The sequence below is a fragment of the Mercenaria mercenaria genome, chromosome 10 (genome assembly GCF_021730395.1).
Source record: "Mercenaria mercenaria strain notata chromosome 10, MADL_Memer_1, whole genome shotgun sequence".
In the NCBI taxonomy this organism is placed as follows: Eukaryota; Metazoa; Mollusca; class Bivalvia; order Venerida; family Veneridae; genus Mercenaria; species Mercenaria mercenaria.
The window spans coordinates 53624631-53651388 of NC_069370.1; the positions used below are offsets into that span (position 1 = coordinate 53624631).

At 35.1% G+C, this 26758-nt stretch overlaps 1 protein-coding gene across 2 annotated transcripts in view; it reads left to right on the forward strand.

Annotated features, from left to right (window-relative positions):
• The window catches only part of LOC123561536 (3-hydroxyisobutyryl-CoA hydrolase, mitochondrial-like), a 27961-nt gene extending 2540 nt beyond the window's left edge, over positions 1–25421 (forward strand). For both annotated transcript variants that reach the window (XM_053553110.1, XM_053553109.1), the window contains exons 2-12: positions 6442–6521; positions 6922–7074; positions 8265–8349; positions 8788–8868; positions 14372–14424; positions 15760–15838; positions 18294–18439; positions 20249–20335; positions 21067–21222; positions 22192–22330; positions 22822–25421. In XM_053553110.1, the coding sequence (XP_053409085.1) occupies positions 6474–6521; positions 6922–7074; positions 8265–8349; positions 8788–8868; positions 14372–14424; positions 15760–15838; positions 18294–18439; positions 20249–20335; positions 21067–21222; positions 22192–22330; positions 22822–22940 (1146 nt within the window). In that variant the 5' untranslated portion in view covers positions 6442–6473 and the 3' untranslated portion in view covers positions 22941–25421. The remainder of the gene's footprint in view (positions 1–6441; positions 6522–6921; positions 7075–8264; positions 8350–8787; positions 8869–14371; positions 14425–15759; positions 15839–18293; positions 18440–20248; positions 20336–21066; positions 21223–22191; positions 22331–22821) is intronic.
• Positions 25422–26758: the final 1337 nt, after the last annotated feature.

Consider the following 26758-nt stretch of genomic DNA (forward strand, 5'->3'; position numbering starts at 1 on the left):
CCCAGGTTTTCCCGGTATTACCCACTGGGCTGGGCAATATGCTTAAAACCCGGGTTTTTGCCAACCCTGCTAATATTGCATCACATCATCATATTTTAGCATCTGTAATAAATACGTAAATGAGCATATCTTAAAGAGCCTTTCGAATGAACTTTTATTAGTACATACTAACGAAATAGGTTCGACAACCAGCATAATTATGTAAAATTTCTGCTCACTCCCTTTAGCAAAACAATTCCAAACTCCATTAGAGACGCCAATGCGGTATATGGACTACTAGTCCAAATAATTGGACATTTCCGGACAGCGTGATAACTTTTGACTGTTGCTTTCCCGTCACATCCAAACTTATTCTGCATATTTCTGTTAGGAAATCCTCAATGAAATCCGTTGTGAACGTTTTCTGGTGATGTGCGATATTTTTGTAATGATTACATTATTTATTCATTTACCCTCTCATAATGAATTAATGTTGACATTCAAACATAAAATTGCCTCGCTGACAATTTTTGAATGTATATTTTTTGTTTTGTTCTGCAATTTTGTGTTGTCCGCTGCGTATTAAGACCAGTGTCGGGGTAAATATCTTCTCAAACCTGTTTACATTATATTTCCAAAGTTTTAAGTCTCTTATAAATTTAAAATTAAGAGTTATATTCAGCCAACATGAATATTACCGTAATGTTTAATTTATTGGAGCAAGTAAGTCTGACCAGTATTTTAGGACTTTTTAGCTCAGCTGAGCAATGCTCAGGTGAGTTTTTGTGATCTCTCCATGTCTGGCATCCGTCGTCTGTCTGTCTGTCAACATTTAGCTTGTGTATGCGATAGAGGCTGTATTTTTCAACTGATCTTCATGAAATTTTGTCAGAATGATTACCTTGATGAAATCTAGGCCAACTTCGAAAATGGGTAGTCTGGGGTCAAAAACTAGGTCACTAGGTCAAATCAAAGAAAAACCTTATGTATGCAATAGAGGCTGTATTTTTCAATTGATCTTCATGAATTTTAGTCAGAATGATTACCTTGATGAAATCTAGGCCGAGTTAGAAAATGGGTCATCTGGGCTCAAAAACTAGGTAACTAGGTCAAATCAAAGAGAAACCTTGTGTATGCAGTAGAGGCTGTATTTTTCAACTGATCATCATGAAATTTTGTCGGAATGATTATCTTGATGAAATCTAGTCCAAATTTGAAAATGGGTCATCTGGGATAAAAAAAACTAGGTCACTAGGTCAAATCAAAGAAAAACGTTGTGTATGTGATAGAGGCTGTACTTTTCAACTGATCGTCATGAAGTTTGGTCAGAATGATTGCCTTGATGAAATTTAGGCCAAGTTTGAAAATGGGTCATCTGGGATAAAAAACTGAGTCACTAGATCAGATCAAAGAAAAACCTTGTGTATGCAATAGAGGCTATATTTTTCTGTTGATCTTCATGAATTTTAGTCAGAATGGTAACCTTGATGAAATCTAGGCCGAGTTCGAAAATGGGTCATCTGGGCTCAAAAACTACGTCACTAGGTCAAATCAAAGAAAAACTTTGTGTATGCAATAGAGGCTGTATTTTTCAACTGATCATCATGAAATTTTGTCAGAATGATTATCTTGATGAAATCTAGGCCAAATTTGAAAATGGGTCATCTGGGATAAAGAAAACTAGGTCACTAGGTCAAATCAAAGAAAAACCTTGTGTATGTGATAGAGGCTGTACTTTCGACTGATCGTCATGAAGTTTGGTCAGAATGATTGCCTTGATAAAATTTAGGCCAAGTTTGAAAATGGGTCATCTGGGATCAAAAACTAGGTCACTAGGTCAAATCAAAGAAAAACCTTGTGTATACGATAAAGGCTGTATTTTTCAATTGATTTTAATGAAATTTGGTCAGAATGATAACCTTGATGAAATCTAGGTGGAGTTTGAATATGGATCATCTGGGGTCAAAAACTAGGTCACTAGGTCAAATCAAAGAAAAACCTTGTGTATGTGATAGAAGCTGTATTTTTCAATTGATCTTCATGAAATTTGGTCGGAATGATTGCCTTGGTAAAATCAAGGTCAAGTTTAAATATGGGTCATCTGGGTTTAAAAACTAGGTCACTAGGTCAAATCAAAGAAAAAAACTTGTGTATGCAATAGAGGCTGTATTTTTCAATTGATCTTCATAAAATTATGTCAGAATGATTGCCTTGATGAAATCTAGGTCGAGTTTGAATATGGGTCATCTGCGGTCAAAAACTAGGTCACTAGGTCAAATCAAAGAAAAAAAACTTGTGTATGCAATAGAGACTGTATTTTTCAATTGGTCTTCATGAAATTTTGTCAGAATGATTGCCTTGATAAAATCCAGGTCGAGTTTGAATATGGGTCATCTGGGGTCAAAAAATAGGTCACTAGGTCAAATCAAAGAAAAACCTTGTGTATGCGATAGAGATTGTATTTTTCAATTGATCTTAGTGAAATTTGGTCAGAATGATTGCCTTGATAAAATCTAGGTCAAGTTCGAATATGGGTTATCTGGCAAAAACTAGGTCACTAGGTCATTTCTAAGAAAATACATTTTTAAACTCAATAGACCACATTTTTGGTCCAATCTTAATGAAAATTGGCCAGAATATTTATTTCCATGAAATCACTAGGTCAAACATGTTTACACTGTTACGGTGTGTTTCTCAGGTGAGCGACCATCTTGGCCCTCTTGTTTTTTTATTTTTCAATATTCACATTTTCCTAACAGTAAAATGCAGATACAAGTAAGGCTTAGAGGGATGACAACTATGAAATATCAGATCATAAAATAAGTCATCCTGATAAGCCAAATGAGCAAGGCTAATGGACAACTTGATAACGAGTAAAGCTAGGCACAACAAATCCACTTATACACCCGTAAAAACAAGTAGAAATCAGCTATGAGAAGTTTTTGTAGGATGAGTGTGATTTTTTAACAAAAAAATGTACAAAATTCAGTTAAAAATAGAAGAAACTTAGAAAATCTTGTATGTTAGCCTGATTTTAAAGTAATTTCGCAAAAATTGTCCTTGTGTGACATTCTACAAATATTGTTCAAATTTTTCTGATTCGTCAAAAATCATGGCTGCCAGAGGGCATGGTCACTTTTCATCAACAATTTGTTTAAAGGACAGCTCCTCCAAAACCACTGAATGGATTTTGATGAAGCTTTACACAAATGATCTCTGGGTAGTCCTCTTTCAAAGTTGTTCAAATGGTTTTGGTTCATTAATCATATGGGTTTTTTTGGTTAAAAATAGGTTTTCAGCTATCAGACTTCAAAAATCTTCTTCTGTAGAGCTTTGATATTTTCATGTGATGTAAGGGTTTGACACTCTACCATAATTGTCCAAATTATTGCCCTAAGGTCAAAAATGGCCACGCTCCTGTGTGTGACATGAACAAAATATTGTATTCGAGTAGTTTGGCACCAAGTGTCACTGTTTAACATGTACATTTGAACTTACGAAAGATGAAGTCCTTTAAAGACAGCTAACTATAGGCTTATATATAAGAAACTTCAAAAATCTCCTTCTCTGAATCCATAATAGCTAGAGTCTTGATATTTGGCATGTGATATCAGAGTTTTACTGTCTACCGTAATTGTTCAAATTTTTTTGAAGATTTTCCGATGTACGATCAAGTAACCCCTGGGGCTGGGTCAATTTGACCCGGGGGGGGGGGTCATGATTTGAACAATTTTGTAGAGGTCCACTAGGCAATGCTACATGTCAAATATCTAAGCTCTAGGCCTTCTGGTTTATTTTTAGAATTTTTTTGAAGATTTTCCTATGTAAAATCAAGTGACCCCTGGGGTGGGGTCAATTTTGACCCCGGGGTCATGATTTGAAGAAACTTGGTAGAGGTCCACTAGGCAATGCTTCACACCAAATATCTAAGCTCTATAGTGCTTCTGGTTTTTGAGAAGAAGGTTTTTAAAGATTTTCCTTTCGGTTGCCATGGCAACCAGAGTTCTGCATGGAATTTAATTCTTTGAACAATTTTGAAAGGGGGCCACCCAAGGATCTTTCCTGTTAAGTTTGGTGTAATTCTGCCCAGTGGCTTTCAAGAAGATTTTTTTAGAAATTGTTGACTGACGACGCACTACGCACAGCGGACATCAAGCGGTCACAATAGCTCACCTTGTCACTTCATGACAGGTGAGCTAAAAATTAAAAAATTAATTCAAGAAAGCTCCAACATTTGTTCAGTTATGCTATATACATGTAGTGAAAATCAAATACACAGTTAAAGTTCAGACATAAGTTTTAAAATGCAACCTATATAGGTTCTGCATGGACATTTTTCTGTATCAATATCAATGAGTCTAATGTTGTTGATATAATATATATATATGTAAAGTTTAAAGTTCATTTCTCAACAATGAACAATGTTACATATGTGTGCTTATATATAGTACATTAACAGTATTTTTCTCATGCAGTTTTCATTTAAATATTAACTATCACTCAGATTTTTTTTTGTTTTTGTCACAATAAACAGCAAGTTACTTCAAATATAGGAAATCCCCATGAAATGAATTTAACTTAACCCTTACCCTGCTAAATTTCTATAATGAACTTACCAAAAAGATACTGACTGAATGGCAAACAGTGCAGATCATGATCAGACTGCAAGAATGTGCAGGCTGATCATGATCTACACTGGTTGCAAAGGCAGAATCACTTGTGGCCAGCATGGTAATAGTTAAACAAGTACATAATTAATTGCGTCTGACAAATAATTTTACTTTAAGTGTGAAAAAAAAACTCCAATTTTTTTAATGGTAGTACAAGGCTATACATGTATTAGTCTAAAGGTGTACTAGTTTAAACCTATTAAATGCATAGTACTGTTGATACAAATAAAGCTGTTACTTTTATGCTGTCTACCTCCTTGTAAGGGTTTTGACAGAAATTGGAAGATAGATTGATAGGTAGACAATAATCCTGATAAATGTTCATATTTTGTAATATAATACATAGGCTTTGTATTCCTTTAAAGACATTTGATTATATTGTCAAATACATGCTTTTTCTATGTTAAGACTTGGTCAACTTTTTAAACCTATTTTGTATGAGCTGGTGAAAAGGTGACTGACATTACAGAGAAGTGGTCACTCTTTCTAGGAACAGATTTAATTTTAGACTGGCTTTTTTGATTTGGTTTTGACCAATTTGACTGAAGTATGTGTTGAACATGATTTGTGATCATTTGATCTTGATTTGCTTTGAGACCAGCATATTTTACTTAGTTTAACTGTTGTCAAAGGTATTGATGTGTTTTTAGTGGAAGATATACGTTTGGATGAAGGATTGGATTTGTGTATTTCAAGAGATTTAGGGACTCGCTATTGTTAAGGTAGATTCGAATGGATTACTAGTGTATTATACACACTGAAGGTCAATTAGTAAATATTGTCCGAGAGACTTACTTATAATACCTTATTAAATTTAGATGTGGACAATAATCAGGCTTTTTTTTTCATCATTTTGGGAATGCCACGAACACAAGTGGAATTAAATGCTCTCAGAAATTGTCTTAATTGGGAAAATATGCAAATTACCAAAATCTACATATAGATATTTTTTGTGTAAAAAAATAATGGATTGCATTCCAGTAATTGTTCAACAGTATAACTTTTGATTTAATAACCAAAAATATAAACACAAATTTAATAGCAAAACTATTTCAGAATAGCAAAAACTCTGAAAGGTAACAGTCACTTGGGAATTTTAAATTCTAATAAGGAAGAAAGCATACTTTTTTGCTTAGGGATTATCTCCTTTTACCAGATGTAGATTTATAGGGGGAAAAGCACTGATAATAAATTCTATGTAATTATGTAATTTCGTGGGCATGAAATGTTGTTTTGGCCAAAATGAGAATGGTGGATTTCCCCTTTTGGAGACAAACTTAACTGAATTGAAATTCCATCTGTACATTGGGATTAAATTTTGTTGATTTGCTGAAATACAAAATCCACGAAAATTAGTCACCCACAAACATTAATGACTTTATAGTAGTAGAAACTTTCTCATATCTCCATGGTGTACAGATAAAAAAAATATTGCTTAACTTTCCTATTCAATGCTTAATAATGTAATTGTGCTATTACATGTACATGACCAGCAGATGACCCCTATTTATTTTGAGATCAGAGGTCATGGTCACAGTGACACTGAACAGTTAAACCATTTCTGGGCGCTTGGGCCTAAGGGATCATGAAACTTAATAGGGAGGTTGATCATGACCTGCAGATAACATAGAAAAACATGGAAAATATATTACCATTTACTCCAAACTCAACACGTCTGTGTCACCTTTGATGTTCCGACACTTAAATGTTCATGTCCACATTTTTGAGGAAAATGGTTGATTGGAGGTTGTGTAACTATTGTTTATAAATGTAAAATTTGTGTTTTTTTCAGGTCAAGAAGCAGAGAGTAAGCCAGATAAAGAGATGTTGTTTAGACCATTAAGAAGATTGGGTGTTGTCTTTAAACATGTGGTAAATTATTTTTTTTTGTAATTTTATAGGGTTTTTTCTTGCAATTCCAGGTAATTATAATGGTATTTTATTCTAGATGTATTATTATGTATTACATTTGACCAGATTTGGCATGATGTTATATCATGTATATACATAAAATGGGTAACATTTGGCTGAAAGCATTGAAAATACATAGAATAAAAAGAAAATAGGTTAGTTTTACATTTAAGATAAAAAATATCTTTCACATCTAGTCTTTCACCAGACTTCACATTTGCATATCCACCGGCGCCTCTCATTAAAAGAGTGTGTCTCATGTTCATCAATGAAAGGTACTTTGATCTTCTATTGAAATAATTAAAATTAAAATCTTCTTTATCATAAAACGACTTTTATGAGACTTGATCAAATATTTCAGAGAATGGCATCACCATATACCACATCATCAAGCATGGATGATGAAGTGTTACTACAGAATATTGACACAAAAGGAATTATAACCCTGAATAGACCAAAAGCTCTCAATGCCCTTAATCTCAACATGATCAGAAAAATTATGCCACAAATGACAGTAAGTTTGACACCACTTTTGCATTTTGTGAAAGATTTACTTATATGGGAAGTGTGTGTGTTTGATATACAGATAGTTTTATTTACAATTTATACTAGTATTTTAGTTAACCTTTACCCTGCTAAATTTCTAAAATGGACTGGTCTATCATTCAGTTGGGCAGTACCATTTATTATTCGAAGGGGTGTTTCCTGAAAATTTACTGACTGAATAGCGAACAGTGCAGACCATGATCAGCCTGCATGGAGGGGTAGTCTGATCTTGGTCTGCACTGGTCGCAAAGGCAGAATCACCTGCCGCCAGCAGGCGAAATGTTAAATACTGTGAAATCATTAATTTTCGTGGGGGACTAATTTTCGTGGTTGAGTCAATCCACCAAATTTAATCCCAACAAACAAGTAAATTTCCCATTCATTTTATCTTCAAAAGTTGAAATCCACAAATTCATATCCCCACGAAATTGCTGTTTTGATCAAAACCACAAAATTTTATGCCCACAAAATTAAATGACTTTACAGTATGCAACAATACACAGTATTCTGTTTATTTATGGTGAAATCATTAATATTCATGATGGACTACTTTTTGTGGATTTTGCAGTTGTGTCAATCCACATAATTGAATTCTTATGAACCTTTAACCCTTACCATGCTGGGCAGGATTGATTCTGCCTTTGTGACCAGTGCAGATCATGATCAGCCTGCACATCCCTGCAGTCTGATCATGATCTTCACTGTTCGCCATTCAGTCAGTATCTTTTTTTGTATGCACCCTTTTAACATTTAATGGTACTGTCCAAATTGAAAGATGGACAAGTTCATAATAGAAATTTAGCAGGGTAACGGTTAACATTCTTATTTATTTTATCTTCAAAATATGAAATCCATGAACACATATCACAACAAAATAGACTTTTTGACCAAACCAACAAAATTTTATGAACAATAATTCAGTCTTCCTGGATACGTTACCAGTACACAACCATAAAATGCATGAAAAACAAATAAAAGCGATTAGATTTATAGTAAAATATTGTTTCTCAGTAGCCTTCAAAATCAGCTGCAAAAATCTTTGTTACAGGATCATGACATTTTTAAAAATGTTTCATTTGAAAATAACACTCGTAATAAAACTTTTTACATGAACTTAATTAGTTATTCAAATCATGTTGTTTTTCATTTCATTTTTAGGCATGGGAAAATGATCCACATATGACTATGGTGATTATGAAGGGTACCGGAGAGAAAGCATTTTGTGCTGGTGGAGACATTGTAGGTCAGTTGATAATATATTCTGTAAAACTTGATAGACTCTAGATACTGCATAATTTCAGTGTGCTCCTGCATTTTTAAGTATTTAGCTATAAACAATGTGAAGTAACACAGGTCAGAAACAGGATTTGGACTCAGATGTTCATTATACCCACTTTTCTGAGCAAATGTAAACTTCATTTTAATAACTCAAACTTAGTTTTTGAATTTTTTTTAATTACGTGACCTTTACTACTAGTTACTTTAAACTTGAAATATTTTGTTTAGTGATGAAAGACAAAAAATCAGGCCTTACAAATGGCAGAGCAATCTCACAATCCTTCATAAGAATGCAGTACTTACACAGAGGTATCAGTGACTAGGGTAATATGTTGAATGGAATGTTGAAGATGTTAATTAATTTAGACAACATTGAAAAATGTTTTAATAACTATCTTTACAGCTGTCACAGAATCAGGGAAACTTGGAGGTCAGCTGGCAAAAGACTTCTTCAAAGAGGAATATATTCTCAATAATAAAATAGGTACACCATTCAGTTTTGTTTTGTAAGTTAGAATGGTAATACAGTCTATAGGTGGAGATGCTTTGATTTGAATGTATTTTCATATCTTGTTGTGTACACATAGAAAAGCTATCAGCGTTTTTTAGCTCACCTGTCACAGAGTGACAAGTTGAGCTTTTGTGATGGCGCGGTGTCCGTCGTCCGTCGTCCGTCCGTCCGTCAGTCCGTGCGTCCGTAAACTTTTGCTTGTGACCACTCTAGAGGTCACATTTTTTGTGGGATCTTTATGAAAGTTGATCAGAATGTTCATCTTGATGATATCTAGGTCAAGTTCGAAACTGGGTCACGTGCCATCAAAAACTAGGTCAGTAGGTCTAAAAATAGAAAAACCTTGTGACCTCTCTAGAGGCCATATATTTCACAAGATCTTCATGAAGATTGGTCAGAACGTTCACCTTGATGATATCTAGGTCAAGTTCGAAACTGGGTCACGTGCCATCAAAAACTAGGTCAGTAGGTCAAATAGTAGAAAAACCTTGTGTCCTCTCTAAAGGCCATATTTTTCATGGGATCTGTATGAAATTTGGTCTGAATGTTCATCTTGATGATATCTAGGTCAAGTTCGAAACTGGGTCACGTGCCATCAAAAACTAGGTCAGTAGGTCTAAAATTAGAAAAACCTTGTGACCTCTCTAGAGGCCATATATTTCACAAGATCTTCATGAAAATTGGTCAGAACGTTCACCTTGATGATATCTAGGTCAAGTTCGAAACTGGGTCACATGCCATCAAAAACTAGGTCAGTAGGTCAAATAATAGAAAAACCTTGTGACCTCTCTAGAGGCCATATTTTTCATGGGATCTGTATGAAATTTGGTCTGAATGTTCATCTTGATAATATCTAGGTCAAGTTCGAAACTTGGTCTCGTGCGATCAAAAACTAGGTCAGTAGGTCTAAAAATAGAAAAACCTTGTGACCTCTCTAAAGGCCATATATTTCATGAGATCTTCATGAAATTTGGTCAGAATGTTCACCTTGATGATATCTAGGTCAAGTTTGAAAGTGGGTCACGTGCCTTTAAAAACTAGGTCAATAGGTCAAATAATAGAAAAACCTTGTGACCTCCCTAGAGGCCATATTTTTCATGGGATCTGTATGAAAGTTGGTCTGAATGTTCATCTTGATGATATCTAGGTCAAGTTCGAAAGTGGGTCACGTGCCTTCAAAAACTAGGTCAGTAGGTCAAATAATAGAAAAACCTTATGACCTCTCTAAAGGCCATATTTTTCATGGGATCTGTATGAAAGTTGGTCTGAATGTTCATCTTGATGATAGCTAGGTCAAGTTCGAAACAAGGTCATGTGCGTTCAAAAACTAGGTCAGTAGGTCTAAAAATAGAAAAACCTTGTGACCTCTCTAGAGGCCATACTTGTGAATGGATCTCCATAAAAATTGGTCAGAATGTTCACCTTGATGATATCTAGGTCAAGTTCGAAAGTGGGTCACGTGCCATCAAAAAGTAGGTCAGTAGGTCAAATAATGAAAAAACGTTGTGACCTCTCTAGAGGCCATATTTTTCTGGGATCTGTATGAAAGTCGGTCTGAATGTTGATCTTGATGATATATAGGTCAGGTTTGAAACTGGGTCAACTGCGATCAAAAACTAGGTCAGTAGGTCTTGAAATAGAAAAACCTTGTGACCTCTCTAGAGGCCATATTTTTCAATGGATCTTCATAAAAATTGATCTGAATGTTCACCTTAATGATATCTAGGTCACTTTAGAAACTGGGTCACGTGCCTTAAAAAACTAGGTCAGTAGGTCAAATAATAAAAAAAACCTTGTGACCTCTCTAGAGGCCATACTTTTCATGGGATCTGTATGAAAGTTGGTCTGAATGTTCATCTTGATGATATCTAGGCCAAGTTTGAAATTGGGTCAACTGCGGTCAAAAACTAGGTCAGTAGGTCTAAAATTAGAAAAATCTTTTGACCTCTCTAGAGGCCATATTTTTCAATGGATCTTCATAAAAATTGATTTGAATGTTCACCTTAATGATATCTAGGTCACTTTAGAAACTGGGTCACGTGCAGTCAAAAACTAGGCCAGTAGGTATAAAAATAGAAAAACCTTGTGACCTCTCTAGAGGCCATATTTTTCATGAGACCTTCATGAAAGGTAGTGAGAATGTTTACCTTGATGATATCTAGGTAAAGTTCAAAACAGGGTCACGTACCTTTGAAAACTAGGTCAATAGGTCAAATAATAGAAAAACCTTGTGACCTCTCTAGAGACCATATTTTTCAATCGATCTTCATGAAAATTGGTCAGCATTTTTATCTTGATAATATCTAGGTCAAGTTCAAAAGTGGGTCACATGAGCTCAAAAACTAGGTCACTATGTTAAAATAATAGAAAAAAACGACGTCATACTCAAAACTGGGTCATGTGGGAAGAGGTGAGCGATTCAGGACCATCATGGTCCTCTTGTTGTTTTTTTGCTATATTTTACAACTGAATACAGGCTGTTTCCCTTAGCCAAAAATAGCTATATTTTCCCTTAAAGAAAGTCAGATTTTCCCTTGGAATTTAAAGAAATGTTCTGTAATATGCATAGTGAATAATTTTACCAAAGTCAGCATTTATATATTTTTCAACTTCAGTTACCACCATGTTGCTTCAAATTTTCAACTTGGGCAGCTGTCATAGACTGACAGTTATGCCACAATAACTGTGTTTACGGTCCTTTTCATCAGGTGCCAATTTCGCAAGTACATTGGCATCAGTTCTTGCAAATTGGTACTGTGCCTGTTATCATGAAAATATTGAATTACTTGGATTTACCCTTTTAATGGTTTATCCAAAGAGCTATAAAAAATAAATAGATTGGCAACTTGAAAGGCATACAGAGCAAATCTCGCCAACCTCCCGTGACAAAAAAACGAGATCTCGTTTACTGGAAGTGGCGCTTTCTCCACGCGCCATTTTGTATGCGAAAGCAATTATGCATCGGTAAAATAATTATCACCGTATGACCACGCTTCTTTCGATGGCAAAAAAATGTGTACTTCGTGTCTTAAGACCATTTCAAATTAAACTAATTTTGTTTTAGAAGCTAAAATGTATTTTAAATGTATTTTTAAAGGTACAAATTGTAACTCCATGCTCGCCGATGTTTGTTTTTAGTAAGATAACGCCGAATCACGCTCTGACACGAGCTCACGCGAGATAACAGCCAGTTGCCATTCTGTGTATTTTATACTTCTTTGGTTTATCAAGCTATATTTTCCCCTTGAAAAGCCACAGGTTGTTTTAAAAAGTAAAAAAAAAATCACTGGCTATTGGTTTCTCAGATCTTGACTGTGAGTACGAGTGTGTGCAGATTCTTGCATGTGTCGGAAGTACATTGTAATTAGATAATACAAAGGTATTAGAAATCTTACATAAATGTATCTTCTTTATTTTGAAGTGAAAATAGAGAAAGGCAGCTCCTTACATGCAGTAGTGTAAATCTTAGTCTAACGAAAGTTACTGGTATTGAAATATTTTTGAGTAGTCTCCCTGTATCTGAATAATTATTTGATAAAGACTGGTCATAAAAGTTTATAAGAGATGATATTAAAGACATGATTTTTAGACAGTTTAACCATAATGACTACACAACATATTTCTTGTTTGTTTTTGTTGTTTTTTTAAAGAAAAAAAATGATTTTTAGCTCACCTGTCACAAAGTGACAAGGTGAGCTTTTGTGATCGCGCGGCGTCTGTCGTCCGTGCGTGCGTGCGTCCGTAAACTTTTGCTTGTGACCACTCTAGAGGTCACATTTTTCATGGGATCTTTATGAAAGTTGGTCAGAATGTTCACCTTGATGATATCTAGGTCAAGTTCGAAACTGGGTCACGTGCCATCAAAAACTAGGTCAGTAGGTCTAAAAATAGAAAAACCTTGTGACCTCTCTAGAGGCCATATATTTCACAAGATCTTCATGAAAATTGGTCAGAATGTTCACCTTGATGATATCTAGGTCAAGTTCGAAACTGGGTCACGTGGGGTCAAAAACTAGGTCAGTAGGTCTAAAAATAGAAAAACCTTGTGACCTCTCTAGAGGCCATATTTTTCATGAGATCTTCATGAATATTGGTCAGAATGTTCACCTTAATGATATCTAGGTCAAGTTCGAAACTGGGTCACGTGGGGTCAAAAACTAGGTCATTAGGTCTAAATATAGAAAAACCTTGTGACCTCATGAATATTGGTCAGAATGTTCACCTTGATGGTATCTAGGTCAAGTTCGATACTGGGTCATGTGGGATCAAAAAGTAGGTCAGTAGGTCTAAAAATAGAAAAACCTTGTGACCTCTCTAGAGGCCATATTTCTCAATGGAACTTCATGAAAATTGGTCAGAATGTTCACCTTGATAATATCTAGGTCAAGTTCGAAACTGGGTCACGTGCGGTCAAAAACTAGGTCAGTAGGTCTAAAAATAGAAAAACCTTGTGACCTCTCTAGAGGCCATTTTTTTCAATGGATCTTCAGGAAAATTGGTCAGAATGTTCACCTTGATTATATCTAGGTCAAGTTCGAAACTGGGTCATGTGCGGTCAAAAACTAGGTCAGTAGGTCTAAAAATAGAAAAACCTTGTGACCTCTCTAGAGGCCATTTTTTTCAATGGATCTTCAGGAAAATTGGTCAGAATGTTTACCTTGATTATATCTAGATCAAGTTCGAAACTGGGTCACGTGGGATTAAAAACTAGGTCAGTAGATCTAAAAACAGAAAAACCTTGTGACCTCTCTAGAGGCCATATTTTTCATGAGATCTTCATGAATATTGGTCAGAATGTTCACCTTGATGATATCTAGGTCAAATTTGAAACTGGGTCACGTGGGGTCAAAAACTAGGTCAGTAGGTCTAAAAATAGAAAAACCTTGTGACCTCTCTAGAGGCCATATTTCTCAATGGATCTTCATGAAAACTGGTGAGAATGTTCAGCTTGATGATATCTAGGTCAGGTTCGTAACTGGGTCATGTGCGGTCAAAAACTAGGTCAGTAGGTCGAAAAATAGAAAAACCTTGTGACCTCTCTAGAGGCCATATTTTTCACGAGATCTTCATGAAAATTGGTGAGAATGTTCACCTTGATGATATCTAGGTCAAGTTTAAAAGTGAGTCACGTGCCTTTAAAAACTAGGTCATTAGGTCAAATAATAGAAAAACCTTGTGACCTCTCTAAAGTCCATATTTTTCACAGGATCTTCATGAAAATTGGTCAGAATTTTTTATCTTGATGATATCTAGGTCACATGTGCTCAAAAACTAGGTCACTATTTCAAATAATAGAAATAACGACGTCATACTCGGTTTAACACTGGGTCATGTGGGGATAGGTGAGCGATTCAGGACCATCATGGTCCTCTTGTTATCATTACACAGTCATTTCTATCAAATGAAGAAATTGTTTTAGTTTAAGTCCTATTGCTTGAACACATTCTTGCTATGCCTATATTTGATATATTTCCAGGTACATATGAAATTCCATATATCGCATTTATTGATGGCATTACCATGGGTGGAGTAAGTATGCGTATTTTACTTTAATATAAGACAAGGTGTATCAATCTTGAGCATTTTCATTTAGTTTTTGTAAAGGAATAGTCAGCAGTTATCAGTCTGGAGATGATGAGTGTGGTGCTTAAGCTGAGCTTAGTTAAGTTCAGCATAGTTATATCAAGCATAGTTTAGCAGAGTTTAGTTCTTTATTTTCCACAATGTTACTATGTGTAGAAACAGTGATTCTTGCCTACCTGACAGGAGTTTTTATGATGTTTTCAATCCTGATAGACAACTCTGAAGTAAACCCTGTGGTGAAAGATGTATCTTGTGTTGTAAATGACATCATAAATTAAAACTGTGTTTATGTAAGATGTAAAATATCAAATATCTTGATAGTTTTGCTGTAGTGAAGGTCTTGATTCAAAAATAAATTTATATGAGAAATACTACTAATGTTTAAGGTCATTAAACTAAACTGGAACTCTTTAGTTGTGTACACTTTAAATGCCAAAATGTCATTTCTGTTTATCAACATACATATTCAGCATTTCAATTAGATATGCTTCTATAAGAAATAGCACTGTAAAAATGTCATTTATTGTATTTCTTCAATTATTTGTTTAATATGGTATGCAAGAAAAGATCTATTACTGGAAGTAGTTGCAGATTGAAATATCAAACTCTTACTAATAGGTAACTGTTTTAGTTGTAACCCTGCAAAGCCTTATTAGTGCCTTAACAGTTACCTGGTCAGATATTCGCATCAGCATCTATGACCAAGTGAAAGATTCTTATAGGTGGGCTGGTGGTCTAGTGGTAACACGCTTGACTGTCAATTCAGCGGTCCGGGGTTTGAATCCCGGTCCAGGTACTGGAAATTTCTGAGATGCTTTTGAGTGTCTCCCACCTAACTAAGAGGCCTGTACTGGTTCTTCCAAGGAAAGACGGCTTTGCCTGTATCAGTGCTATACACCGGGCATGTTAAAGAACCAGACTGTCTATTCGCAAAGAGCTAGGCTAAGTTAGCCGGGCAGGCCTGTATCTAAAAAGGATTTCTCTCTATCTGTTCTGGGGGCTTTATCTCACTCTGTCCTGCTGGTCAGATTGCTCTGTCTGTACTAGTATAGGATGAATTTTGCACCGTGTGGCTGCGTTTGCTATATGCAAAGCGCCTTTGAACATGTTTATCATGAAAAGGGCACTATATAAATCTGGTATGATAATAATAAAAATAATTATTAATGCTTAAATTATAAACTCCATTTAGTGAAAGATTTAAGGAATCTGATAATATTTACAAAATAAACTCAAGAGTAAACTTGGCAGTTGTGTTATACTTCCATTGTATACTTGTAGGGTGTTGGTCTGTCAGTTCATGGTACATACAGAGTGGCTACAGAGAGAACAGTATTTGCTATGCCAGAAACTGCCATTGGTGGGTATATGTCAGAAGTTTCTTTAAAGATCATTATTAAAACATGACTGTTATGGAAATCTTTATTATACCCCTGAAAACAAAGTTGATTAGCTGGTTTGTCTTCTACACTTTTAAACACTTTCAGATTGAATTTTATACACATGGTCACAGTGAAATGAATGTGTGCATGTCATTTTTTACGCCCCATTCTATTTTTCTGTCTGTTGGTAGGTCAGTATAATCAATAAGTAGGGAATGTTTGGGCCTACAGTGGTCCTGTGGTCAGTAGATGACCACTAGTGATTTGGGGGTGAATGGATCAAAGATCAAGGTTACAGTTGATTAGTAGTCAAGGTCACAATGGTACTTGCTGCTCACTGCTTTTGGTTCTAAACCGTACATACAGTGTAGAATTCTTTCATGAAAGAGAGAGAGAGTCATCTAGCTGACATACAGAAGGTTTTTTGTTCTACTCATGTGCCCACCCAAACCTGAATTAATGCCTGGAGGGGCTCCTAGTTCTTCATTCACCATAAAAATCTTGAAGTCATCATAAGACATAGATCAGTGTGGATGTGATGTTAAACCCAAAAAAACAAGAGCCATTTCAACTTTGAAAAACACATACACCCTGTATAAGGGCCTGATGGAGGAAATTGTATTCATTATTAAACTTTATCATGACATCAGGAATTCTAACTGACCAATCAGAGAGCTGCATTTTCTAGTACCTGCCAGTTTCCACTTGGGTAAAACGAAGTATTTTTTACAATGAACATATAGTGACTTTAGAAATAAATATCACACTATTTCAGAAATCAAATTAGAATTTTGACTGCACATGCCTCAGACGATGCTACAAACTACAAAATTTTGAAGTTTCATTGAAACATTTTATGGGTTTAATACTTTGATTTTAGTTTAAAGTTTGAGATTTTACACAGTGAGTCTATGATAAAGTCCGAGTAAAATGTAATCATTACCCAGGTGAAATTAGTATCATTCTGCAATGTTTCTGGACATGTTAAAATTATGAATATCTAATTTTATGCATAAGCATTTCTCCATCTTAAGTTCAATGTGACCTTAATCCTTGAGGTACTCGTTCCCAAAAACAGTAAAGGTTATCTGTTGACCACTGGAAATGATTTTAAGTTAAAAGCAGAAAACATTTTCATTCTCAATGTCACTGTGACCTTTGACCTTTGAAAACAGTTTCCCCGTCACAAGCAAAGAATGTTTGTACCTTCTTCTTTTTAACCTCAAGATTATTGTACCTGTAGTCAACAGATGACCACTAATGTTTTTATGTTCAAGGTCAAGATCACAGTAATGTTGAAACTGAAAATAGTTTTCATTCAGTATCTTTAACTCTTGGGTTAATAGCTGCAAAATTTCTTCAGATGAGCGCCTGTTGTCAGAAAGTGAGCTGTTTTTAGGGGTCAGTATCTCAAGGTTTCAGGTCACAGTTACCTTGATATGATAAAAGGGTTCTTATCATTTACTGGAGAATGCTTAAGCTTGTCGGTATTAGTTTATATTACCTGTAGTCAGTGGATGAGCCCTGATGTTTTGAGGTTACGAAAATTACACACCCATTTGCAGCCAACAGGTCATCATGGTGCTGCTTGTGTGTTTTACAGCTGTTTGTACAGGGTGGATCCAAAATTATTTGCCCTTGGGGGTTTCTTGGTTGGGAAGATGTATGGTGCAGCAGTTACCACCCCTTTCCCTTAAGTCTTTTCTTTACTTCATTTACATAATGATTAAAATCTGGTAATTTTTGAAAGGTCAGGGTCACAAGTGTTACTCCACAAGAATCATAACATGATGATATGTGGGACACATTTTTTTATGGGGTGTTCAAGGTTGGTGGCACCCATCCTCATTGAATTTTGAAGAGCAAACTTCTTGCCCAGTTTTAAATGGATTCCCATAAGATGTAATATATATGATTTCTATAAAGTATTCTTGTTTATGATACATGTATATATTTGTGCGTACACCTCCTCCCCAGCCATAAAAATGATGTAAGGTATTGCAATGCGATGTGCATTTAAATTTACACAAATGCTTTCTTTCTGAAAAAAAAGGTATTAATCGCATTTCGTGATAACTCTAGTTTTAGCCAGATTAAGCACATTCGGTACTAAAATGTTTTTGTTGCTTTGTGTGATGAAGTTTATATTATATATTTGAGCCGCATCATGGGAAAACCAACATAGTGGGTTTGCGACCAGCATGGATCCAGACCAGCCTGCGCATCCGCGCAGTCTGGTCAGGATCCATGCTGTTCGCTAACAGTTTCTCTAATTGCAATAGGCTTTGAAAGCGAACAGCATGGATCCTGGCGCAGCTCATTTATGTATATTAAGGAATCAGTAAGAGTGCAAAATGCATATAGACCTGAATTTTTTGTAAAATTTAAGATGGTTAGAAATAGAATAAAAATTCATGCATTGATATTCTGTAGGGTTGTTCCCGGATGTTGGCGGAGGCTATTTCATGTCAAGATTAGGGGGTAGGTTAGGGGTTTACCTTGCTCTCACAGGATTCAGGTTGAAAGGACGAGATGTTCATAAAGCTGGAATTGCTACACACTTCGTACAGGCAGATAAGGTAAGGTTCATACCAGATGTATGTGGCAGAGCAGGTGTTGTTCTTGCAGATAAAAACAATATATTCCCTTAACCCATATCATGCTGGACACGATAGATTCTGCCTTTGCAACCAGTGTAGATCATGACCAGCCTGCACATCCGTGCAGTCTGATCAAGATTTGCACTGTTCGCCATTCAGTCAGTATCTTTTTGGTTAGCACCCCTTTTAACAGTTAATGGTACTGTCCGAATTGAAAGATGGACAAGTCCATTATAGAAATTTAGCAGAGTAATGTTTAAATTCGGCCTTAAAGCCCTAGAATTAGGCTAGTTAGACTAAGATGTAGTTCAGTTACATTTCAACTCTGTGAATGCAGCCTGTCTACTTACTACACATAGGTCCAATAATCTCACCACCTTTCTAAGAGAAAATCTGAATAGACTAAAAGTAAAATTTAAAGAAAAGATAGAGCTGTTGCATTGACCCATGTGTCCCAATTTGATTAAGTTTTTGTATGTAAGCTGGGATCTCAGTATCCACTTACTGGAATAGATTGAAACTTTTCACACACTTGTACACTGTAATGATTTGACATGTTGTATTGTAAGTTCCATAACTCTGTTTTGCATTTTACATCAGTTGAAATATTCTCACTTTAGGTCTCCAAATGTTCAGGCTGAGCTGTTGGTGTAGGTGTGATAGTATGGTTTCCATCCTCTGTCATCCATTACCCATCGCCCACAATTTACATAATCGTCTTTTTCACTGAAACTACTGATTAGAATTACATCAAAGTTGATTTGTAGCATCCATGCAAGGTCCTCTGTCAAATTTATTTTTAAATGGTTACCTTTGTCCCCTCTAAAGTACTGTTAGAACTAAAATTAACAAAGCCTTTAACTGACTTTTTCTCATAATCCACACAATGGATCTTCATCAAACTTGGTCTGTGGCATTACTGTTAGATACTTTCCCAATATTTTTCAAATGGGGATGCTTTGCTCGTTTTATGGGCCACAAGATCAAAATATAGAAACACCTTTAAACAACTTCTAATGAACTGCCAAAGGGATTTCATCAAACTTGGTTTGAAGCATTGTTTTATGGTACTTTCCCAATTTTATTCAAATGGGGGCACCTTTTAGGAGCAACTGTAGCAGAAAGTAGAAAATTCTTTTAAACAGCTTTTTTTGCATAAACCTCTTGCTGAATCTTCATCAAACTTAGTCTGGAGTTGTCTCTTATTGTTGAAATAGAGTCAGCTAGAGTTGAAATCAGAAATACATTTGATTTCTTCTCATGAACTGCTTGATGGATCTTCTTCAAACTTGGAATGTAGCATCATTATAATGTCCTCTCCCGATTTTATTCAAATGGGGCACTTGGTCCTTTCTAGGGCTGCTAAACTAAAATTAAAAATACCTTTAAATAACTTCGTCTCCTGAACAACTGAATGGATCTTCATCAAACTCGATGTGTTACTAAGCATCTTTTTATGGTCCTCTCCCAATTTATTCATATGTTGGCAACTGGCCCCTTGTAAGGCCTGCTAGAGCAGAAAATTGAACAAGAGGGCCATGATGGACCTGAAAACACCAGACATTCATAGCTGGATTGAATAATTTTGGAACAAGGATCAGTGCTGTGAAAATATTTTAAAATTGTGCAGCTGTTTCAGAGGTGATTTTCAAAGTTTTCCAAATGGCCTTATGGGAAAACCCCGCCTCCTGGCAGCCATGTTTTTTAACATACAGAATTATTTGAAAACTGATTAGTGTGTTCAATTTTCTTACACATGAGTACATGTAGAATGATTTCCTGTTTTAGATGCATGCTTTGGAAGAATCCTTGCTCAAACTACATGACCCAGAACCTTTAGATGTTGCTCATGTACTGGACAAATTTCAACATGAGGTAAGTCACGGTAATTAAATGCAAATGGAGAAGGCTGAGATTTCTTATTGATTACATTTTGATTAATCAATCTTAGTTGAAATGGGGGTAACTTGGAGATTTTGATACATGAAAATCTTGAATATTTATAATGCCACCCATTGAAGAAGAGAGGGTATAATTATTTTTTCTCATGTTTATCATTTGGAAAATTGGTAGACTACTTACTTCTGATTAGTAACTGCAGACCTACAGTGGTCAAACTTCATTGCCTGTACTAGATGTTCACTGTTGTTTTTGAAGTCAATAAAAAGTGAAAGGTCACAGTGACCTTGAGATTAAAACTGGAGAATGGTTCGGCTATGACTGTCAAAATTCAGAATATGATCAAGATGGTTTAAGGGGTCAGTAGGTCTATGTTAAAATGAAATTGAGGCTAAAAATTGTTGCTGCTCAGTAACAGGAGTGCTTAGGAAAATGCCCTTCAAACTGTCAATGTTTTAATGGTGTTGATTTTCAGGCATTTGCTTGACTGGTCATTGATCATTGATTTAATGTGAATTTAGCCAAAGTTGAACTATCCAGTATGGAAAGAATGTATATTTTTGTATCTAGTAAAGAAATTTATTGTACAGTCAGGTATTTCAAATGCTTGTCGTTGATTTGAGGAGAAAAGTAGAAACATAACAATTAGCTTATTTCAAGATATACCATTAACGGGCAAGTAATTGGATTGTATTTGAACATTTCAGAGTACAGATATAGCAGATAATGATTTTGTGTTAAGAGATCATATGGAAGAGATAAATAGACTATTTGAAGGAGAGACGGTGGAGGAAATTATGCAAAATTTGGAAAAAGACAATTCGCCATGGGCAACAACACAGCTTAATACACTAAAGAAAATGGTTTGTAAATAAAAAGTTTACTGTTTAACCCTTATCATGCTGGACACGACTTATTCTGCCTTTGCAACCAGACTGTAGATCATGATCAGCCTGGACATCCATGCAGTCTGATCATGATCTGCACTGTTCACCATGCATTCAGTATCTTTTTAGTAAGCACCCCTTTTAACAGTTAAGGGTATTATCCAAATTGGAAGATCGACAAGTTCATTATAGAAATTTAGCAGGGTAAGGGCTGAAATGTTTAAAAGTTTATCAGGTACCAGGCTCGTATTCATCAGTGTTTTAAATCTGAAACAACCTTGGACTTTGGGACAACAAATATTCAACGTGCCGTAGCTTTGTTTATAGTATATGTACATTGTTGAAATTTTCTTGAGATGTTTGTACATGCTGATTGCACATCCATGCTAAGTTTTATTACATTCTGTGCAAATACAGTAGTGACAGAGGTAAATGAAAATTTGGCATTTTAAAGTCTTGGATTTAAAACATTGTTAAATATACGCCCAGATAATGAACTGCAGTACTTGGTCTTTCCCAAATGGTTTAGACAGGTACAGACTCATTTGGGCAGCATAAAGCAAAGCCATGTTCAAATGAAGAAATATTAGTATTAATAGTTTCAGCAGAATTGACATTGCATTAACCTTCACCAAATACTGTGGAATCAGAAGTACTCTGTGGACTAACTTCTGCAAATTTTGTTGTAGCCTCAGTTTGCAAAATTAAATCAGCCAAGCAAAATACTCATAATTTCATCTTTCAAATTTGAAATCCACAAATTCATTCCCAATAAAATAGCCATATTTGATGTAATCATGAAACTTTATACCAACAAAATTAAACGACTTCACAATATGTGTTTAAAATAGACCAAACCATGGAAAATATAATATTATATAACTACATCTGTTTGTCTCCTCTAAAATTTCATCTTGCAATATTAGGTCAACAAATATTTTTCAGTCTCCAGTTTCTATGAAGATAACATTAAGATTGTTGAATGAAGGAAGCTCGCGAACACTACAGGAAGATCTGGAGACAGAATATAGACTAAGTCAGAGATGTATAGAAGATAAAGACTTCTACGAAGGGGTTAGGGCAGGTACAACACTTTTGTCTTATTGAATTTCACTTTTAAATGCAGTTTAGTTTTTCTTAGTTGGACAGTTAAAAGTTTTGATGTAAATTCTCATACCCTGCTTGTGTCTATTCACATCCTAATGGGGTCATTTTCTATCACATTAGGAAGGCAACCAGATATGTATAAGGTAGTATTGTTAACCTTGTTGTCCCCCTCTCCACCCATCAAATTTCCTTAAAAGAACTACATGGTAACATAGGCTTTATCCAGGACAGTCTTAATACCAGTTGTGTACCGGGTAGCAAGGAAGTAACAATTGTTCAGTATTTACTAACACATATGCTAACCCTAAACTGTCTAAGTTTGGTAGAACTTTTAAGAAGTGTATCAATAGTGTTACCAAAATACTGTATGTTCGTGCAAAAGTTAGAAGAAATAGTTGTCTTACCCTATTTCAGAAAAGTTTAAAATGTCTCTTTTTAGATTCATTTTTGTGTATTTGTATATTTTAGTATTAAAAGATAAAGATCAGAATCCTAAATGGAATCCAGCCACTCTTGAAGGTGTTACCAAGGAGCATGTAGACTGGTACTTCTCTCCACTTCCTCCAGATAGAGAACTTGAACTTTGAAATGGTGACACAGTCCAGCATTAAATGACGTCTGCATTAAATTGTAATGAAAATATGTTGAAATATAAAAATATTTACTAGTCAAGAGCTGATAGTTTATCAAACTTTACAATTTAACAGCTTAATTCATTTGTCTCAGGTCATTCCTGTGTCAACAACGGGTAAACAAATCTTCTTATGCAACACTCGATATTTTTCTAATGTTTTTAAAAATTATTGAAACTACATTTCAGAAATTTACACACCTTTGGAATAATTATGAATAATGAATACTATGCCATTTTTTTTATCAAAATCTAATAATGCCATAATATGGTAGCCTTCTCCTGTTTTAAACAGGCTCAACATTCACATGAATGGATCAAATGCTTAAAGAAACGAATGTGAGTGTTTAGAAAGAAAATCAAAATTAAACAAAAGTACTTAAATTCCCAGCAATATCAAAGATGAAAGTATGTCTGATATTTGATCGTATGATTATGAAAAGTCAATTTCTCTATGTTTCTTTGCTTAAAAGGAAATGAGTGTGTTTAATGAAATTGACCTTTAGCCTGCTTGCAGCACTGTTCGCTATTCAGTCAGTAAATTTTCAGTTGACACCCCTTTGAATATAAGTGGTACTGCCCAAATTAAGTAATGAACCAGTCCATTTTAGAAATTTAGCAGGGTAAAGATTACTGTAGTAAAATACAGGTAAAATTTCAAGTGTTGCATTAGAGGACTTATTACAGACAGTATTGCAATGATGCAAACATATTTTTGGAGATAAGTGCTTTTATTTTATTTTGTATTGTATATATAAAAATATTTGGTACCAAAGACAAATTGAGCACATTTGTATTAATATATGTTTAATCATGAAAATGAATATAAAGTTCACATATTGTCACACCAGTAATACTTGTAAATCCAAAAGCTTTCTACATTGTATGTATTTAATAAATACTATTTATGGTAAATCAGTGTATACAGCTAAGAAATGAATCACAGTCTGTAGTTTTGTGTTCGAGCATGAAACATTAGACTGGCTAATATTTCTCTTCATTAACAGGGGAAGTCACTCCAGCTGGTTGTTTCTGTATTGACATTATTATTGCCCCTGACTCCAAAGGTAGCCACCAGATAAAATGTGCTATTTCAGAGGCTTAAAATTTACTTTAGAATGTTTGCAGTATTTAAAAAAAAAATAACCTGGAGCCAGGCTAATGAAACAAATAAGGCATAGTTTTTCATTCAAGTATGACGTTTCGAGTTTGTTGTGTCTTTAGAGCCCAACTCCAGACTATACTCGTATATACGATATAACCATGGTGTTTCAAACCCAGATGACCGTCACTTAAACTGCAATTTATATCTTTCATTTACAATTCTGTTTTCTGCGTTATTAACATTGTTTTGACAGACATAGTTATACTTTATTTTAAATTAAAGCTCCCTAAAACAAAAAAACTGGCCACAAATGGTAGATATTGGAACAGCCTTTGTTCCAACATTGTGTAAAAATATATGCTTTTAAAGATGGTATTTGGTAATATGCACATATGACATTGTGATGTATGTAAAAAGTGCAGGCAGTTGAGTGGGAATGATGTGCATTAGGTATAAGTGTTCTACATAGTAATTGAAATAGTAAATTTGAGATATGAATTGTGTATCATCGATGTAAATTTACATGTATGAAAGATATGTTTTTCTTTCTACTAGCGTCCGCTGACGTGCAGTAACATCAATTAGTATTTCCATACATATATATTTGTCCAGTGTACAAATTGTTATTAAATGTTTTGACAAAGAAAGATAAGTTTGTGTAGCAAAAGCTTTTGTGCTTAGTTGTATATTGAGTTATAACAGTTTTCTGTTCAGCCCTTGATATACGTGCAAACAGATTTTCATTTGAAAGGTCAAGGTCATATTGACATCAAGAGTGAAACTAAAGGGAAAGCTTCTGAACATACGACTGTTAAACTTCTTAAGATGATTGACTATGCGAGTAGTTGTTTTGTTGGTCAATGGTCAAGGTCACATTGGCATTGTAATTGGAAAGGGGTTCAACGGCCTTCATTTGTCAAACTGTATCAGATGAACTTACTGTAAGTTCTAAAATATATACTATGGTGTATCATTGTATACTTTAGAATAAAAGTTACATAAGTTTTGTCATCATGAGTGAATCATTTTTTTTTAATGCTTTCATGTATATATTATTTGCAACATGAATCAGTGATAATGAATTACGAGTAAAGATTAAAAGTCTTCATATGTATTAAAAAGTTTTCAGTTTTGGTTTGCACTTGTTTTGATTTTTCTGGATGAAAGGTCACATTTTGTGAGTATGTGGGGTATTCGTGTTTTCAACCAGTATGTGATAGAATGTCTTTAATATAAGTGATCTGATACATTGTCAGCAATTCAGTCAATATATTTATGTCACAATATTTTTTTGAATTGTGGGATGTTTGAATAAACAGTTGCTACTTTTCAGATATTGTTCTTTAAGTATATCCAATTTACTCATTCTAGCTTCATTCCAGTGAGGCAGCACTATAAAGTTGGGCATTGTGCTCACTGCTACAAGCAGACACCGTCGTTTATATGACTGAAAAATTGTTGAAAAAGACGTTAAACCCGAACACACACACACATTCTAGCTTCAGACATTTGAAATGTCAGAATCATGCCTGACATTCTGAAGATTAAGTTTCAGTTAGTCCAGTATGTAGCACAAATGATTTCGAGTTTCAACCTGGGCTCATTAGTCTAAAATAGTTGTCAGTATCTTGTGAAAGGTAATTGTACAGAATCCTGGAATATGAGTCAACATTAAATTACTGCTGATTCTTAAGCAATATTTTGGTTATGGTTAAAAAAAACTATGAGGTACTATGAAAATGTTGCAGAGCGAACAATTTCATTCCAAAGAGCTTAAAACAAAGGTTATACAGCTATTGTGAGTCTGACACTATGGCATCAACTTTTCTTGCCTTCTATGGTAAGATTACAATGAAATGCTGTACCAGGTTGAAGACCCAGGAGACTTCTGGTAATGTCCATCAGTCATTCCTTCCATCTGTCACACTTTCTTGTGTAGATCTCGACTCAATTCCTACAGATTCATCTAATTCAAAGGAGGTCCTCCATGGCCGAGTGGTTAAGGTAGCTGACTTCAAATCAGAGCCTCGCTCGGGGTCGTTGAATTCTTCGTGTGACTGGAAGCCAACGGAAGGTCGGTAGTTCTACCCACATGCCTGCCCGTGATAAAATATAGCACGGAGGGTCTTTTAGGTATTGGACCTGTATTCAATTCCTACCATAAACCTACTTTGACTGAACTTTTTCAGGGGGCGTAGGTTCAAGCCCCACTGGGACCAAATTTTTTCCTTACTTTCCTTTTTTTCTAGTAAGTTTTTACTTTTTTCAAGACTTATTATTGATTTATTGTACAAAAGTGGAAATTTTTCATTTGGTAAGCGATTTGCTGATCAAAGTGAATTTACCTCTGAAACAGAAGGAGGCAGAGTTAGACATCTTTAAAAATACATAGTTACATGTAGTGAAAGTTCTCTATTTTGCCTTTGCTCTTTAGATTACATATTGTGGAAGAAATGTAGGTAGGTTTTACTTCTGCCCCAAGGTTATTATGTCTCCCCCAGGAGACATATTGTTTATGCCCTGTCCGTCCGTCCGTCCGTCTGTCCGTCCGTCCTTCCGTCCGTCTGTCAGTCCGTCCGTACGTACGTCACACTTCATTTCCGAGCAATAACTGGAGAACCATTTGACCTAGAACCTTCAAACTTCATAGGGTTGTAGGGCTGCTGGAG